The sequence below is a fragment of the Tursiops truncatus genome, chromosome 2 (genome assembly GCF_011762595.2).
Source record: "Tursiops truncatus isolate mTurTru1 chromosome 2, mTurTru1.mat.Y, whole genome shotgun sequence".
Lineage (NCBI taxonomy): Eukaryota > Metazoa > Chordata > Mammalia > Artiodactyla > Delphinidae > Tursiops > Tursiops truncatus.
Genome location: NC_047035.1, coordinates 98,771,512 through 98,789,661, shown reverse-complemented (window position 1 = coordinate 98,789,661; position 18,150 = coordinate 98,771,512). Strand labels below are relative to the sequence as shown.

Below are 18,150 nucleotides of genomic sequence, written 5' to 3'. Positions count from 1 at the left end.
GCCACAGCAATCTGATAAGAAAAAGAAATAAAAGGTGTCCAAATTGGAAAGCAAGAAATAAAACTGTCACTATTTGTAGATGACATGATACTATACATAAAAAAACCCTAAAACTACCAAAGACTATTAGAACTAATGAATGAATTCAATAAGATTGCAGGATGCAAGATTTTAATATATAGAAAACTGTTGCACTGCTATACACTAATAATAAACTACCAGAAACAGAAATTAAGAAAACAATCCCATCTACAACTGCAATTGCATCAAAAAAGAATAAAATACCTAGGAATACATTTAACCAAGGAGGAAAGACCTGTACTCTGAAAACAATAAGACTGTGGATGAAAGAAATTGAAGACAATACAAATAAATGGAAAGATATACTGTCCTCATGGATTGGAAGAATTAATATTATTAAAATGACCATACTACCTAAAGCAACCTACAGATTTAATGCAATCCCAGAATACCAATGGCATTTTTCATAGAACTGGAACAAATAATTCAAAAATTTGTATAAAACCGCAAAAGACTTTGAATTGCAAAACCAATTTTAAGAAAGAAGAACAAAGCTGGAGGTATCATGCTCCCTGATTTCAAGCTATACTGCAAAACAACTGTAATCAAAACAGTATGGTACTAGCACAAAAACAGACATAGATGAATGGAACAGAATAGAGAGCCCAGAAATAAACCCACATTTACACGGCAAATTAATTTACAACAAAGGAGCCAAGAACATAGAGTGGGGAAAGACTGTTTTTAATAAATGGTGTTGGGAAAACTGGTCGGCTACATGGGAAAGAAGGACACTGGACCACGTTCTTACACCATTTACAAAAATAAATTTAAAATGGATTAAAGACCTAAATGTTCGTTCTGAAACCATAAAATTCTTATAAGAAAATATAGGCAGTAGGTTTCTTGATATTGGTCTTAGGAATATTTTTTTTGGATCTGTCTTCTCAGGTAAGGGCTACAAAAGCAAAAATAATCAAATGGAACTACAACAAACTAAAAAGGTTTTGCACAGAAATGGAAACCATCAACAAAATGAGAAGGCAACCTACTAAATGGGAGATGATAGTTGCAAAAGGGGTTAATATCCAAAATGTATAAAGAACTCACACAACTCAACATCAAACAAAAACAAGTAAAAATTGGGCAGAGGACATGAATAGACATTTTTCCAGGGAAGACATGCAGATGGCCAATGGACATATGAAAACATGCTCAACATCAATAATTATCAAGGAATAGCAAATCAAAACCACAAGGAGATATTACCTCACACCTGTCAGAATGGCTATTATCAAAAAGACAACAAATAATGAGTGTTGGCAAAGATGTGGAGAAAAGGCAACCCTCATGCCCCGTTGGTAGGAATGTAAATTGGTGCAGCCACTATGGAAAACAGTATGGAGGTTCCTCAAAAAACTAAAAATAGAACTATCATATGATCTAGCAATTTCACCTCTGTGTATTTATCTGAAGAAAATGAAAATATAATTCAAAAATATATATGTACCCCTATGTTCATTGCAGCATTATTTACAATAGCCAATGTGGAAATATGGGAGCAACCTAAATGTCCATCTATAGACAAAGGGATAAAGAAGATGTGAGATACATATATATTATATATCTATGTATTATATATATATAAGAGAATATTACTCAGCCATAGATATATACTCTATGTTATCACTTGCATGTGGAATCTAAAATACAAAACAACCCCTCAGGGGCAAAACTGCCCCTGGTTGAGAACCACTGCTTTTGACAAATTATTAAGCAGAGAGTATCTCATACTCCACTCTGAATCTGAATAACCACTGGCAAGAGATGATGATTCACAGAGACCATTTTAATCTTCTCATTAGTCATTATGATGCTTTTCCTATGCAAAAATAAAACTGACAACATTGCAAAAAATACAAAAATACAAAACAAGTGAATAAATAAAACGAAATGAAACAGACTCATAGATTCAGAGAACAAACTGGTGGTTATCAGAGGGAAGGGGAGTAGGGGGTTAAGCAAAACAAGTAAAGGGGAATAAGAGGTACAAACTCCTAGATATAAAATAAGTAAATCATAGGGATGAAATGTACAGCATAGGGAATATAGTCAATACTATTGTAATAACTCTGTATGGTGACAGATGGACTTAGACTTATTGTGGTGATCAGTCTGTAATGTATATAAATGCTGAATCAGTATGTTGTACAATTGAAACTAATATAATATTGTATGTCAACTATACTTCAATTAAAAAATAAAAAGGAGGCTTCCCTGGTGGCGCAGTGGTTGAGAGTCCGCCTGCCGATGCAGGGGACACGGGTTCGTGCCCCGGTCCGGGAAGATCCCACATGCCGCGGAGCGGCTGGGCCCGTGAGCCATGGCCGCTGAGCCTGCGCATCCAGAGCCTGCGCTCCGCAACGGGAGAGGCCACAACAGTGAGAGGCCGTGTACCGCAAAAAAAATAAAATAAAAAAAATAAATAAAATAAAAAGGAAAAAATGGATAAGGTAAAATAAATAAATAATAAAAGAAAGAAATACATTAAATCTGTAACTAAAATCTATCCCAAAGAAAATTCGAGTATAGATGACTTTACTGGTGATTTCTGCCAAACATTTAAAGAAAGAAATAATACCAATCTTGTACAACCTCTTTTAAGGAATATAGAGAGAGCACTTCTTCCTAACTCATATTATGAGACCAGCATAAGCCTGATACAAAAATATACAAGGAAATTACAAGAAAAGAAAACTGCATAAGTGTACTTCTTATTAATTGATACACACATTAGTATAAAATATTAGAAAATCAGATCCAGAGAATATATGTACTACGTCATGACCAAATTCGCTTATTCTAGGAATAAAAAATGGTATAGGGACTTCCCCAGTGGTCCAGTGGTTAAGACTCTGCCTTCCAATGGAGGCCGTGGGTTTGATCCCTAGCGCGGGAACTAAGATCCCACATGCCATGGGGTGTGGGCAAAAAAATTTTTTTAAATGGTTTAAATTTTGAAAGTTAATCAATATAATTTACTTCTTTAACAAAAAGTGAACATTAAGGCCATATGATTACCTCAACAGATACAAAAAGGCATCCAGGGCTTCCCTGGTGGCGCAGTGGTTGGGAGTCCGCCTGCCGATGCAGGGGACACGGGTTCGTGCCCCGGTCTGGGAGGATCCCACATGCCGTGGAGCGGCTGGGCCCGTGAGTCACGGCCGCTGAGCCTGTGCGTCCGGAGCCTGTGCTCCGCAGTGGGAGAGGCCGCGGCAGTGAGAGGCCCGCGTACCGAAAAAAAAAAAAAAAAAAAAAAAAAAAAAGGCATCCAATTAAATTAACCACTAGTTCATGATAAAAACTCTCAACAAACTAGGAATAGAAGAGAACCTCTTTAATATGATTAAGTTTATACATAAAAAGTCTATTGCTCACATATTTAATGGTGAAATGTTGAGTGCTTTCTCCCTGAGCTCAGAACAATTCAAATACATTCATTTTCATCATTTCTGTTAATTATTGTTCCATAGGTCCCAATTAGTGCAAAAGGGTACAAAACAAGAATTATGAGGTATAAATATTGGAAAGGAGCAAGTAAAAATGTAATTCCAGGTGACGTGGTTGTCAATATAGAAAAACTCAAAAAAATATGTACACTATTAGAATTAATAAATGAATTTAGGTAGGTCACTAGATACAAACTCAATATATAAAAATCTATTGCATTTCTATATATTACACTTGCAAAAACAATTAGTCAATAAAATTTTAGATACAACACTATTAACAATAGCTTTGGAAACGGTCTAATATCTAGGAATGAATCTGATGAAAGACATGCAAGATTGCTAAACTGAAAAATACAAAACATTGTAGGGAAAACCACAGAACACTTAAACAAATAGATAAATATACCATGTTCATGGATTTGAAGACTCTGTTTTATAAAGACATCAATTCTCCCAAAATTAATTTATTGACTCAATGCAGTCACAGTCAAACTCCCAGCAAGGTTTTCTGTGGAAATTTATCAGGCAATTCTAAACTTTATATGGAAATGCAAGAGCCAAAAAATCAGGAAGAAGAAATTGTTGGAAGATTTACAAGATCAGATACCAAGACTTAGCATAAACCTACAATATTTAAGATAGTGTGGTACTGGTGCAGTAATAGGTAAACAAACAGTGAAATAGAAGAGAGAGTCTAGAAACAGGCCCATGCCTATACAGTAACCTGATATACATCAAAGGTGCTACTGCAATTTTGTGGTAATGAGATTTTTTTTCAAAACTTGATGCTGGAGCAGTTAGATAATTCATACGTAACAAACTTTAACCCTATTTTATACCATTTACAAAACTTAATTCCAATTGGATTATAGGCCTAATATGAAAGGAAATCAATAATTTTCTAGAACAGAGGTTAGTAAATTTTTTCTGTAAAGTACAAGATACTCAATATTTTCAATTTTGTGGTCCACATGGTCTCCGTTGCAACTACTCAACTCTGCTGCTACAGCACAAAAGCAACCATAGACAGTACACTAACGAATTGGAATCGTTGTGTTCCAATAAAAATTTATTTACAAAAACAGGTGGCAGGCCACATGGGCCATAGTCTGCTGACACGTTCTAGAAGATAACATAGACGAATAATTCCATGCCCTTGGGGTAGGCAGCGATTTCTTAAATAAGACCCAAAAAACCATGAACCATAAAAGATTTATAAATTCTGAAATTCTATTTATCGAAGTACACCATCAAGAGAGTGAACCAGAAAGTCATAGACCAAGAGAAGATATTTGTGATATATATGCATATATATATATGCATGTTTATATACATATATCATAGATGTAGCATATATATCCAAAAAATATCTCATAGCCACAATATCTAAAGAATGCCAACAAATCAGTAAGAAAAAGATAAACAACACAATGAAGATAAACAGCTCAAACAAAATGAGAAAAATCTTGAGTGGGAGTTTTAGAAAACAGAATATCAGCATGGACATAAGTACATGAAAAGATATTCCATATGATTAGTTATCAAGCAAATAAAAATAAAACCAGAATGTAATATCAGTATGGACTCATCAGAACGGCTAAAATGAAAAGAATTGACAATATGCAGTGGTAACCAGATTATGGAGCAACTGGAACTGGAACTTCCATATACACTAATGAAAGTGTAAATTGTTACAATTACCTTGAATCACTCTACTAAAACCTCCTCTACGACCCAGCAGTTCCAGTACTACGTATATAAGAGAAATGCATGAATATCGCAGAAGGCATGTACAAGGCAAGCCATAGCAGTTTTCTTCCTAATAGCCCCAAACTGAAAATAACTCAAATGTCTATCAACAGAGGAATGGATAACTAAATTGTGGTGTATTCATACAGTGGGATACTATAAGCAATAGAAAAGAACTGATAACATGGATTAGTATAGTAGACATGATATGAAACTAAAAGAGCCAGACACAAAATTAGAATAAGCTGTATGATTCTATTTCTATGAATTTCAGGGACAGATAAAATAATCTGTGGTGGTGGGTACAATGGAGGACCACAATGGAGAATTCTAGGGAGCAGAAATATTCTACATCTTGATCTGGGTAGTGGTTACATGAGTAATACACGTTTAAAAATTCATTGGGCTATATACTTATAATTTGTGCACTTTAGTCTCAGTATGTTAAAACTCAAAAAAAAACTTTAAAAAATCATAGAAATTTACAGGATATATTTTCACTGAAAGATTCAAACAACACTGAAATATAGAGACTAAAACATTAGTCTTACCTCTGTTTCCTGTCCCTCATTCTTGCTGTCCTCCCTAAAAAAAAACATTAGGTGATTCTACTTCCAAATTATTTTTTATACATTTACATGCACATATATATGTGCATATATATATATGTATATGCATATGTATGTGTAACATTAAAAAATTCACATCCACACTTCACAATAATTCTGTAATTTTATTTTTAGCCTAAAAATACATCTCTCAGCTCTTTCTGTCGAATACAGATCAGTCTCATTTTAACAGCTGCACAGTATTCTATTGTATCAATGTAACATAATTAATTAATTTCCCTACTAACGGATATATAAATTACTCCTAATTTTTCACTATTTGAAACAATGTTGCAACAAACTTTCTTAAAATTTCCTGGTGCACACAAACAAGTATTTTCTTTTTTGTGCACTATGAACAATTCTTTTGGCTGAAACAGTAGAAACAAAATTGCTGAGTAAAAGAAATTGTAGAGTAAAAATTTTGGTAAATTCTGCTAAATTGCTTTCTAAGAAAGTCTTACAAATTACATTCTGACCAACAGTATATGAAAATACCTGTTTCCCAACATTTTTATAAACACTAGATATTATCAATCTCTTACACATTTGCCAGTTCTAAGGGCAAAAAAAAAAAATGCAATTCACTGTTATTTTAAATTACTTTTTATTCATTATTTACATTTCTCCTTATGGAAGTGGTTATTTAGATCCTTTGCACATGTTTTTATTAGGTTGCTTATATTTTTATTATCAATTTTGGGGTGTTCTTTATTAAATGTAATAATATATATTTTGAAAATATTTTCTCCTGGTTTGCCACTTTTAACTTTCTTTTTCTTATCATATAGCATTAGCCAGGACTCTCAAAGCAATATTGAAAAAACTTTCATAGGAAAGCTTCTAATACTTCATTAGCTATGATGCTTGTGTATGCAGATATCTTTCATTAAAACAGAGAAGTTTCTTTCTATTTCTGGTTGGCAAAAGTGGTTTTCTTTCTAATCAACCTAGGGGCAGGACAGGAATAAAGACACAGACGTAGAGAATGGACCTGAGGACACAGGGTGGGTGAAGGGTAAGCTGGGACGAAGTGAAAGAGTGGCATTGACATATATATACTACCAAATGTAAAATAGCTAGTGGGAAGTAGCTGCATAGCACAGGTTTCTGTGCTTTGTGACCACCTAGAGGGGTGGGATAGGGAGAGTGGGAGGGAGATGCAAGAGGAAGGGGATATGGGGATACATATATACATATAGCTGATTCACTTTGTTATACAGCAGAAACTAACACAACATTGTAAAGCAATTATACTCCAATAAAGATGTTAAAAAAAATAGATGTCAAATTGTATCAAACGCCATTTGTATCTCTTAATATTTTTTTTATTTTGAATGTAATGATTTGCATTAATATATTTTGAATTTTGAATCAGCCTTGAATACCTTAGATAAATAGCTTAGATAAATCCTTCTTACTTATGACATTTAAAAAATACATTTCTGGCATTAGTAAAGTGTTACTAATACCAATACTTAAGATATCTGTATATGTGTTCATAAGTGAGTGTACGCTTTTCTTGCCAGTTTTAAAATTCAGGCCATGTCAGCTCCAATGTAAATGAGTTAGAAAACTTTCTATTTTTTCCATGCTTTGGATTAACTAATTAATATACCATAGGGATTATTTGTTCCTTACTTATAGAACCATCTTTGTTTGGTGACCTTTTATGAGAGAGCTTTGACTATGCTCTCACTGTTTTTATTGTTGTTGTTTTAAGGTGACTATTTCTTCATGGGTCAATTTTGGTGATTTCTATTTTCCAGAAATTATTTTAATCTAGAATTTTCTAATTTATTATCTTAAATTTTGTATTCATCTCAGATTTTTTAGAATCTACTCTATACTTATAATGTCCCTTTCTTATTTCAAAGGTTGATAATTCTGTCTCTCTTTTTTTTTTAACCTTGAGTAAACATTCTAGACTTCTGATATTTTTGCTTCTTTTCAGATGATCAGTTTTAATTTTATTCAGATTAACTCTACTCCTTATTTCATGCATTTCTGGTTTTTTCTTTAGTAATACTTTCCTTATATATTTTTATTTTTCTTCCTTTAGCTTCTTGAACTGTATGCACAATTTACTTCCATTCAATCTTTTCCTATTTTCTAATGCATGCATCCAGGGCTATAAGTTTTCTCTGAGTATGTATAGATTTTGAATTGTATTGATCTCATTGTTCTTCTTGTTGTAGCAGTTAAATATACTGGCTCTGGACTATACTATCTAGGTTCAAATCCCAACTCTGTCATCTATGGACTATGTGCCCTTGGGCAGGTTATTTAACAGAGCTTTGTGTTTCAGTTCTTCATCTGTGAAATAGATGATAATGGAATCAACTTCTCAGGATTATTGTGATAATAAAATGAGACAATCCAGGTGGATCACTTACCACAAAGCTGGTTGTATAGTAACGTTTAATAAATTTTTGGTATTGTTATGTTTAAATAATTGATAGCTTCAGTTTACATTTCTTTTCATTAAAGTTATTCTAAGTTAAAGTTATTTAAAGGTGTGGGTTTTTTATTTCCAAGTTACAAAAATTGTATTCTTTTGTACTAACTCCAAATTTTATTGCAGTGTGATCAAAGAATGTGACCTGAATGATTTCTTATCTGGGAATTTATTAACATTTTCTTTTCTCTCTTTGTTTTAGAAAGTAGTTAATGTTGCATGTGTGTTAGAAGAGATTATGCATTCACCATTTATTGTGTACAGTCCTTTACACCTATTCAGTCAAGTTTCTTTATTGTGTTATTCAAATTCTCACTACGCTTGCTTCCTTTTTTCCTACTTTATCTGTCAATTTCTGGGTTGAAGTCTTCCAAAATAGCTGTGTATTTTTCATCACTACCTGTATTTCTATCAGTTTTTACTTTATACGTTATATTATAAACATGACTTTTGATGTTATATTGTTAGGTTTGTAAAGGTTCATTATTAATTGACCTTTTAGAACTTTCCTCTTATCTCTTCATCACACCTTGTCTCTGCCATCTTTATGCTGCATTCATCCAAAACAGGGGTGGCAGGCAGGCTAAATCTGTCCTGCTGCCTGTTTTGTAAATAAAGTTTTATTGGAACACAAACAGGCCCATTCAATTACATATTATCTATGGCTGCTTTCACACTATAGCAGCAGAGCTGAGTAGTTAAGACAGAGTCTGTATGGACCACAAAGCTGAAAATATTTACTCTCTGGTCTTTTACAGGAAAAGTCTGCCAGCATCTAATTAGATTTTAATTTTATGTTACTAATTTTTAAACACAGGCCATAATTAGACAAGTTAACTAGTTTCTTTCCTTTCCACTGTTTCTTGAATATCTTCACCTTTCTTGGATTCATTATTTATTTTATTAAAATTCATCCAAAAGTCAGTTATCCTTTCAAGGAATTTCTATTGATGATACACATCTGCTGAGTTTTCTTATTTTGAAAATCATGTTTTTAACCCCTAAGATCACTGTTTGCTTCCTTTCCACTAATGTAATAATGTCCTAATCTCTTTGAAGATAACTGTTAATTTGTAGCAAGTATATATTTTACTTATAGTTATATTTTTCTTAAAATAAGATGAAATTTATACTTACTTTTCATTTATCTTTCCACAGGTATTATTTCAGTATTTACTGAGTTTGTTGCCTCTACAAACTTGGGTTATTCTTACGTTGATTAATCTTTTACTTTGTAAATGAAAATTCCTTTTAGTGCTCTACTTCTTCTTAATGTGAGTTGACTCCGGTGATTATAGGAGAAGGGAAGGACATGCTGCTGGGCAGAGTGATTTCAGAGCGAGGGGTCTCCCTGTCCCTCCTGGAGTCCATTGCTATTATTCTATCTTTGGCTCCCAGGACCCACAGGCTCACTGCTTTAATCTGGGGACAATTCTAAGCAGGAAAAGGGAAGGAGATCAGCAGTCCAGCTGCTCCAACTGCTATATCTTCATTCATTGCTCTGGTCATTATGCTAGCACCCTCTACGCACTGAATCTGCTCTTTCTGAGATGGGAGCAGCCCTGAAATTGCTTCTAATCCTTTAGCAGTCTTAAGCTTAGGAGTATTTGAGGTTCAGGTGCTCTAATTTGTTTTTCCAAGAAAATTTTCCAAATTTTCTGATACACTGATGACACTTTTTTGTCCCCAGTCCTGTTACCAATTATTCCTCTCCCCCTTCCCCTTTCCCCCATCTCTCAACCTTTTCTGTCATTTCATAAGATTTGGTAGAGGTAAGCTTCCTTCAGTCTGACGTCTTGATTTAATCTTCAAACACAGGATTTTAAAACTAACCCTTTCAAAACACCATTAAATATAATTTATTTGTGGGTGGTAACTTATTATCTTACCATTTTTAAAATTTCAAAACATTTAAAAATATACTCAGAAAGAGCATCTACGACACAGAAAGAACATTGAAGCCCTACTCCAACAGCATCTCTGAGGGGACTCGAAATGAGAAAACGATGTTCACCAATTAGAGTGAAAAGGGGTACTTAGTCTTGAGTCACTTGCCTTTAAAAATAGATTCGGTGGTCCATTCAATTAAAAAGTGTTCCTTCATGGGGGTGGGAGACACCGGTTGCTGCAGAGCTGTAATCATTTAGCATTTTCCGCCTGATAACAAATGACACATTAGGCAGCAATCAGTGACATCTGTGACATATTCAGTCAGAAAAATCTGACTAACAAGCTCATCCTGTTTTGGAATGCTACCCCCGTCCTGCCATACCTCAATCCCTGCCTGCCAAGCAGCCTGTTCATAGCCTGTTTATGAGCTAACTTTAACAGTTTTTAATCCTGATTTAAGGGAACTCTACCCAGAGCAGCTGGAAAACATAAACCCTGACGCCCCCCTCCCTCAATCACACACACACACACACACATTATCTGGGCTCTTAAGTCCCTGGGAAGAGTAGCTGGTCTCATTGGGCTTTCTTTCGGGACCTCAGAAGGGATACATGTGGATGTGAAATTCCTATGAATACTCTGAGATTCCTCAATTGATTATTAACACCTTCCCTTCTTTCTCCATTTCCAGTGTTGGGTTTATTTGCAGGGGTTGCCTCTGTACATTCTCAGAACTCTCTGAGACAGCATTAGATGAATCTCAAATTTTTCTCTGCTTCGTGTAGGCCAAAAATTTTCCCCTTGCCATTAATGATGCCTATCTCACTATCAACTGTGCCCCAATTTCAACCTGGCAGGGTTTGAATGTCCTTCCACACTGATCAAAAAATCTCCTGTGGCAGCTGCCTCTGGAGCAGTGTGGCTTTGGATGACTAAGACCTGTGCTTTAACAGATTTTCAAGTGGTGGCACACGGTCCCTCAGCTGCTGGCCCATTTGATTTTCAGGGGCCCTGTTACTGTCAAGGTCCTTGTCCTCCACCATCATCCTATGTCTTCCCTTCCCTTCTCCACCTCCTCAGGAATATACAGGAAATTCACATTTATTTGGCTCTTACGAAGTATAAAACATTGTGCTAGGTATTTTCACAAATATTTTTCATCAAACATTCAGCATAACTATGTAAGGGAGTCCTATTTCCCCACTTCTACCACTTTGAAACCAAGGCTCAGAGAGTTGTGAGGGACTTGTCTGGGACTACAAAAGTAGCAAGGGGTATGGCTGGGATTTGGGTCCTGGATTCTCAGCTCTGAAGCCCAAAGGATGTTCCTGAGAGTGAGCCTCAAGCCTGGCCTGTCCAAGAGTGTGGATCTGAATTCAGATGAGAAACTGGAGGCTGAAGGGAGAACGTAGCCGACCCTTCTACTTAAAAGGAAGAGGGGGCTTCCCTGGTGGCGCAGTGGTTGAGAGTCCGCCTGCTGATGCAGGGGACACAGGTTCGTGCCCCGGTCCGGGAAGATCCCACGTGCCACGGAGTGGCTAGGCCCGTGAGCCATGGCCACTGGGCCTGCATGTCCGGAGCCTATGCTCCGCAACGGGAGAGGCCACAACAGTGAGAGGCCCGCGTACCGCAAAAAACAAAACAAAACAAAAAAAAGGAAGAGGGCTGGCCAAAGTACCTTTAAAACTGGTGAATCATAGCACCAGATGTCTAGCTGAACAGACAATATTTGGCTGCTTGGGAAATTTTTGTATAGTCACAGAGACATGAATTTTAAGTATGAATTAACTAAGTTCTTAGTACATGCACTATTATTACGGACAAGCTATTGAGTTTTCTTATTAGCCCATTCTGCTTTTTCCTGCATCCTGCCTTTTTTTTTCTTGGCCTAAACAAAAGGAGTTCTCTCTAACCCAATAATTCAATTCAACAAACATTTATTATTTGGCTACTTTATGGTAGGGACTGTACTATATGTAGGAGATACAGAAAAGAATAAAAACATAGGGCTTCCTTGGTGGCGCAGTGGTTGGGAGTCCGCCTAACGATGCAGGGGACAGAAGTTCGTGCCCTGGTCGAGGAAGATCCCACATGCCGCGGAGCGGCTGGGCCCGTGAGCCATGGTCGCTGAGCCTGCGCGTCCGGAGCCTGTGCTCCGCAACGGGAGAGGCCACAGCAGTGAGAGGCCCGCATACCGCAAAAAAAAAAAAAAAAAAAAAAAAAAATTATAAAAACATACATCCTAACCACATACAGTTCACAGTACTTGGAGCCAACGGTGGGGAGGGTAAGTACAAGAAATTGACAAGTAAGCCTACAATTACCATATAATGAGATAGTGTCTTTGACATAAGGCTGTGTGAGGTCCTAAAGGACCACAGAAAAGGGACAGCTAACTCAACCTGGGTGCGGGTGAGATGAGGAATGGATAAGGTAAGACTTTCAAGAGGATGCAATTCTTGACATTTAATTGAGCCCTTCAGATGGTCAGGACCATAACTGCATGTGTAAGAATCTTTTGGAAGAGAGAGATCCACCCTAAAGTAAGGTAGCAATGGAAACCTTCTCCTGAGGATCTGAGGAAATAAACCACTTGCTAGAACTGCACTGGAACCTAAATGGACTTTTAGTTCCCTAGCTCTCTTCAAGTCTGTATGAAGTCACTTAGACTTTCTGCTCCTTGGTTTCTGGTCAGTTATTCTGGATTTCCCCAAGGCCTGGCCAATAATCTGCTCTTCCTCATTTGTGCCCTCTTACTCTGGAGCTCCATCAAAAAATCTCCCCAGTTTCTACCCACCTCTGGGCCTATTGCTCCTACCATTACTAAGCAACTATCTTATCTTCCGAAAGCCTTTTCTGCTTGTCTTCTCACAGTTGCCTCTTACTTATTCCCTCTACTGGTTGCTGCTGCCTAATGCTTTCTGAGGTCTGCCTCACTTGTGTCTCTTAGCTACTTTATTTTTTTTTTACCGCCAACTGCCTAACTGTCTCTCTTTATCATATTCATATTCTCCAAGAAAGGAATCAATTTGTTAATTAATTACTAACCTCTTCCTTGAGCAAAGACCTTATATTTAGCCAGCTCACAGGTCACCAGGGGATTGGTTGCCCTTATGTTGGATGCTGAGCCCTGTTCCAACCACAGACCCAGGGTTACAAGTGACGAGGATGGAGGCTTACATCAGCTGAGCCCTTTAGAGGGTAGCTACAGAAGGCAGAAATCTGAGAGCTTGGCCAACTCAGGAGAATGATGCTAATAGGTACATTAGAGGCACTATAAATAGGAAAAACAAAAGATTTTTTAAAAACCCATACTAACATCAAACCACAATTCTTACTTGGTACAACTTCAGGTAATGGGGGCGGGAGGGAAGGATGAAGAAAAACAGGAAGTTCCTGGGAGTATGTATATTTATATACAAAAAAGAGCAAAGAAAATAAATGTACCCAAGGAAAGGACACAAGTTGCCCTACTTCATAGGAAAGGATCTTTCCTGAGGTTCCTAAGAAGAAAGTCCAAAGACTTCCTCCTCTTCTCAAATACATGAGGGATGACATAAAGAGTGTAGTGAACGTGACTGTTAGTTTTATGTGTCAACTTGACTAGGCTAATGTACCAGTTATTCAATTAAATGCTAACCTAGGTGTTGCTGTGAAGGAATTCTGTTAGATGTGGTTAACATCTACAATCATTGGACTTTAAGTAAAGGAAATTATCCTTGATATTCTGGGTGGACTCCATCTAATCAAGTGAAAGGCCTTAAGAGCAAAACTAAGGTTCTTCCTAAGGAAGAAGAAATTCCACCTGTAAACTGCAGCGCCTGTTCCTGCCCAAGAGTTTCTGGCCTGTCAGCCTGCTGGCCTGCCTTACAGAGTTTGGACCTATTAACCCGCACAATCAGGCAAGCCAGTTCCTTTAAATTATATATTATAATAGAAAAATTACAATAAATATTGTGATAAATATGTGATCATAATGAATATTACAAGAAATTTATAATATATTCTACTGGTTGTTCTCTGATACAACCCTGCCTTATACAGCGAGGACAGAAGCAGAGATTTGGAATTTGGTACCCAGCACAACCTTTATCATCAGCTATTCACTCCGGTTAGGCCAGTCTCCTGTTTGTCTCTTTAGTCATGCTGATTTTCCTGCTTCTGTTCACACTGCTTTTCCCTTCTGGCTTGCTGACATTCTCTCTCCCACTTTCACAAACTTCTTCCCTTTCCTTACACTCCAACTCTGTCCGAAGCCCTCTGTGAAGCCACCTCTGTTTTACTTTTTTTTGGCCCTCCGTGAAGCCACCTCCATTTGCTCTTTGCTTTCTCTTAACTCCCTCAGCAGTTATTAGCTGTGCCATTCACTGTGATGCTTAATCTTACACATCTCGCTTAACACTGCTTTGTATATAGTATCCACCACTAGTTAGGTTTAAAGCTGTAAGTACAAATTTGGGCGTGCAAGAAATGTCACGTTTCTTTATTGTGTTTAAATCAAATTAAATTCACGTCAGACTTAAATGATCCCAGCCTTAATTCCACTGAAGTAGAAGGAACTCCAATCCCAGTTATTACTGGGCTTCCCTCCGTTCTTCCCTAGAAATGCACTAGAGTCTGGAAGATTTATGTTGAGCCCAGAAAATGGGGGAAGATGGACTTTGACAACTTCATTGTTCAGGGATACATGGTCCCTAGAAGCCAAGCAACAGCTCTGCTCATAGACCAAGAGTGGTAGGGCGATCCAGCCTCCATAGGGTCACCATGCATCTGTCTGAGGTCTGGCTATCACTTGGGGTGATCGAGGAAACAGGGCTGGTGTCCCCACTACTGCAACCCTGAACTTTGACTCTCTTCCAGTTTGGGAAATTTTTTCATTTGCCACAGTTCCACCTACGCACAACCCCTCCTTCCTTCTCTCTCTTTCCTCCTTTCCCTCACCAGATGCCCCTACCTCTTGAACCCCCTAGCAAAATCCCTCTAGGAGCAAGGAACCTGGAAGGCAAATTGCTGGGCACAACTCCAGGGGTAACAGCATCCTAAGGAGTTGTGGTCCAGGAGGCTTCAATTACAATGTGAGTGGTGCCCCCTGGAATGGTCTAATATGGAGCTCCTGTAAACTTCTTTCTGCCTATAAACACAAAACTCCCTTGAAGCATGTTTGGAATGGAGAGGAGGGAAAATATAAGGGGAACATAAACCAAATTAATAGCTCAATAAATTATCCTGGCACACACTTATTTTTTTGTTTGTCCCCTGCATTTTCACTTCATGTTTAAAAATATGTGTGGGCTGATATGTCTATGTTCCAATTAGATTATGAACTTCTTGAAGATTAGAACAATACTGTATTTACTACTTATTTTTTTTAATTTTTTTTTTGATTTATTGATTTATTTTGAGTGTGCTGGGTCTTAGCTGTGGCACGCAGGATCTTTGTTGAGGCATGTGGGCTCTTTAGTTGCGGCACGCGAACTTGTTAGTTGTGGCATGTGGATTCTTAGTTGCGGCACGCATGTGGGATCTAGTTCCCCGACCAGGGATCGAACCCAGGACCCTGCATTGGGAGCACAGAGTCTTACACACTGGTCCACCAGGGAAGTCCCTTACCACTTATTTTTAAATCTTTCTGTAGTTTCAGCATAATAATTAGTATATAAGAGGGACTTAAATGTGTCTTGAACTGAGGAGTGATGAGTTTGTGGATTACTGACTAGGCTCTACCAGTTCAGACTGCACCAGTGCTGACCTCCTCATTGTAGGACTGGCTCTAGTGTCTTTTTACTGTCACTTTTAGGGTTAGGTAAATATGCTTTTCCTTTACCAGCTTCTGTTCATAGCTGCTGCTGGCCTGAATTTCCAAGATCTCAAATTGCTACTTGGGGCCATGTAAACATTTCTTTTAAAATTCAGACGGATGATATTAACTTGAACCTTCTTTCATAAAAAAAGAATGCAGGTCACAACATAAACGTGTATTGTAACAACAGTGGAAAATTTCTAAATGAAATCAAAGCAGTACCTGGCATTCATTTTCACAATACCTTTCACTTGAAGAGCCAAGTACATTACGAGAACTTTATCCCAATAATCCTTAGGAGTAAGTAAAGGGACCTGACAGAATGACTGGTATAGATAGGGTCACATAGCCAGGTAGTGACAGGGTTGTTAACACCTTGCTGCCTTACCCAGTTTTTGAATAGTTAGGCCACTTCCCCTTAACAAACCATTGTTTTGATGACATAATAAAATATTTGCGCTCTAACAGGAGAAATCATATTTTCACATCATGCTAACATTAGTAAGTATGGCATGGAGAAAATTTAACCAAATTTGCCAATATGCACCTGGTTTTGAGCCTTCCAACCTCCCTCTTCTGTAATCTTGCTTCCTCTTTGTTGTCTTCCCCCTGACTGCCCTCACCTCCCTCCCTCTAATGCTAGTAAAAGACTGAAAACTCAATTACATTACAGCACTGGAACTTGATACATCAGCTCCCCTTGTACTACATGCATTTTGAAAGACAAGAGCTTAGTCCAAAGAAATTAATCATCACTTTCTGATACACAGAAAGTTTTTTTGGAGATGGAAAGCCTTCCTTCCCTGTTCCCTTAAATAATAACATGTAGATAATTACATATTCCACTTTCAGCTGCTAGAGGGAAAAGTTTGCAATGGAAGAAGGCAGAGAAAGTAATGATAAAGGAAAAAAGGATGAGGGAATCCTTTGTTTTTAAGAGGGAAAGGAAAAGAGGGTAGAACCTGATCTTTTCCACATCTGTAAACCACCATACTTGGTGGAAATTAAATGTACACTTTAAGCACTTAACCAATATTAACCAATGATGAGCCTATTTGAGGCCTCATTTTGTCAGAACAATCGTAACTAACACAGAGTAACATTTAGTAAAATGGGCTGTGTCTCCCTCCCCTCCTTTCCCTCCCCTATACACTCCATTAAGGATCTGAGCACAGAGCTAACACTGGGTTCTGCATTATGCACTCATCTCATGTGCCCTTTCATGGCTTCACACCAGTGTTCATGCTGCTCCTTGACCTGAAAACATCTTCCCTCAGTGTACTGCCTGTTGAACTTCTATTCACCCGATGAGACCCCATTCAAATGATAGCCAAGAGGCCTTCTCCAAAAGCTCTTTTACCTTGAGCAGGACCAATCCCTCCCTCCACTATACTCACCACCTTGTGTAACTAGTATATATTAATAGGTCTCTCTGCTCCCCAGAATGTAAACTACTTCAAGTTAGGACCAGGTCTTACCTATCTTATATTTTCAATGCCTGACACACTTATGTATGGGGTATAATAAATGTATGATAAACATATGTACATAAACATATGTACTCCTTTAGTTTCATAAAGGAGACAAAGTTTAGACATAAGAGAGCAAGATGGTATAATGTACTGGGCTAAGAAAATTCAGGTTAGGTAACTACTCAATTCAACAAATATGAACACCCAGGAGTAAGGAATTGTGTCCCGGGATTACTAAGATAAAATAAGGCTTCAAGGTACTCACGATCCACCTTATAGATTGTCTTTCTCTGTGTACAGCATTTCCCTGGTTTAGGTATCACCTTATGTGTTTCTCACAATAACCCTGTGAGATAGGTAATGATTTTCATTTTTATAGAGATGAGAACAGAGGGTTTGAATTCCTAGGTTTTCTGACTCTCAGACTGGAGTCTTTCTTCCCCACTACATCAGTGTTTCTCAAAATTTTCCACGGGAGTACACTTTCCCAGGGAGAACAGACTTATACTCCTCAGGGTTGAGAAACAAAAGCTCAAAATTTAGTGTATTCTCTTGAAAATTCATGTTCACTATAATGTTTTCCGCTACTTCTCACTGAGTCAAACCGAAGGTCTGAGGAATTCAGCCACATTGATTCTGG

At 37.4% G+C, this 18,150-nt stretch overlaps 1 protein-coding gene across 7 annotated transcripts in view; it reads right to left on the bottom strand.

Annotated features, from left to right (window-relative positions):
* The window catches only part of TEX9 (testis expressed 9), a 215,369-nt gene that overhangs the window by 194,686 nt on the left and 2,533 nt on the right, over window positions 1-18,150 (bottom strand). For 3 of the 7 annotated variants that reach the window (XM_073801047.1, XM_073801045.1, XM_019950646.3), the window contains exons 1-2: window positions 10,400-10,508; window positions 5,834-5,863 (exon numbers count right to left, since the gene is read on the bottom strand). Coding sequence is in view for 4 of the 7 variants with exons in the window: in XM_073801044.1 (XP_073657145.1) it covers window positions 5,834-5,863; window positions 10,400-10,491 (122 nt within the window). In the remaining 3 variants the exon portion in view is untranslated. Of the gene's footprint in view, window positions 1-5,833; window positions 5,868-9,485; window positions 9,508-10,399; window positions 10,509-18,150 lie in introns of those variants that run through there. The other 4 variants (XM_073801044.1, XM_073801046.1, XM_073801048.1 and 1 more) reach the window with 2 other exon arrangements.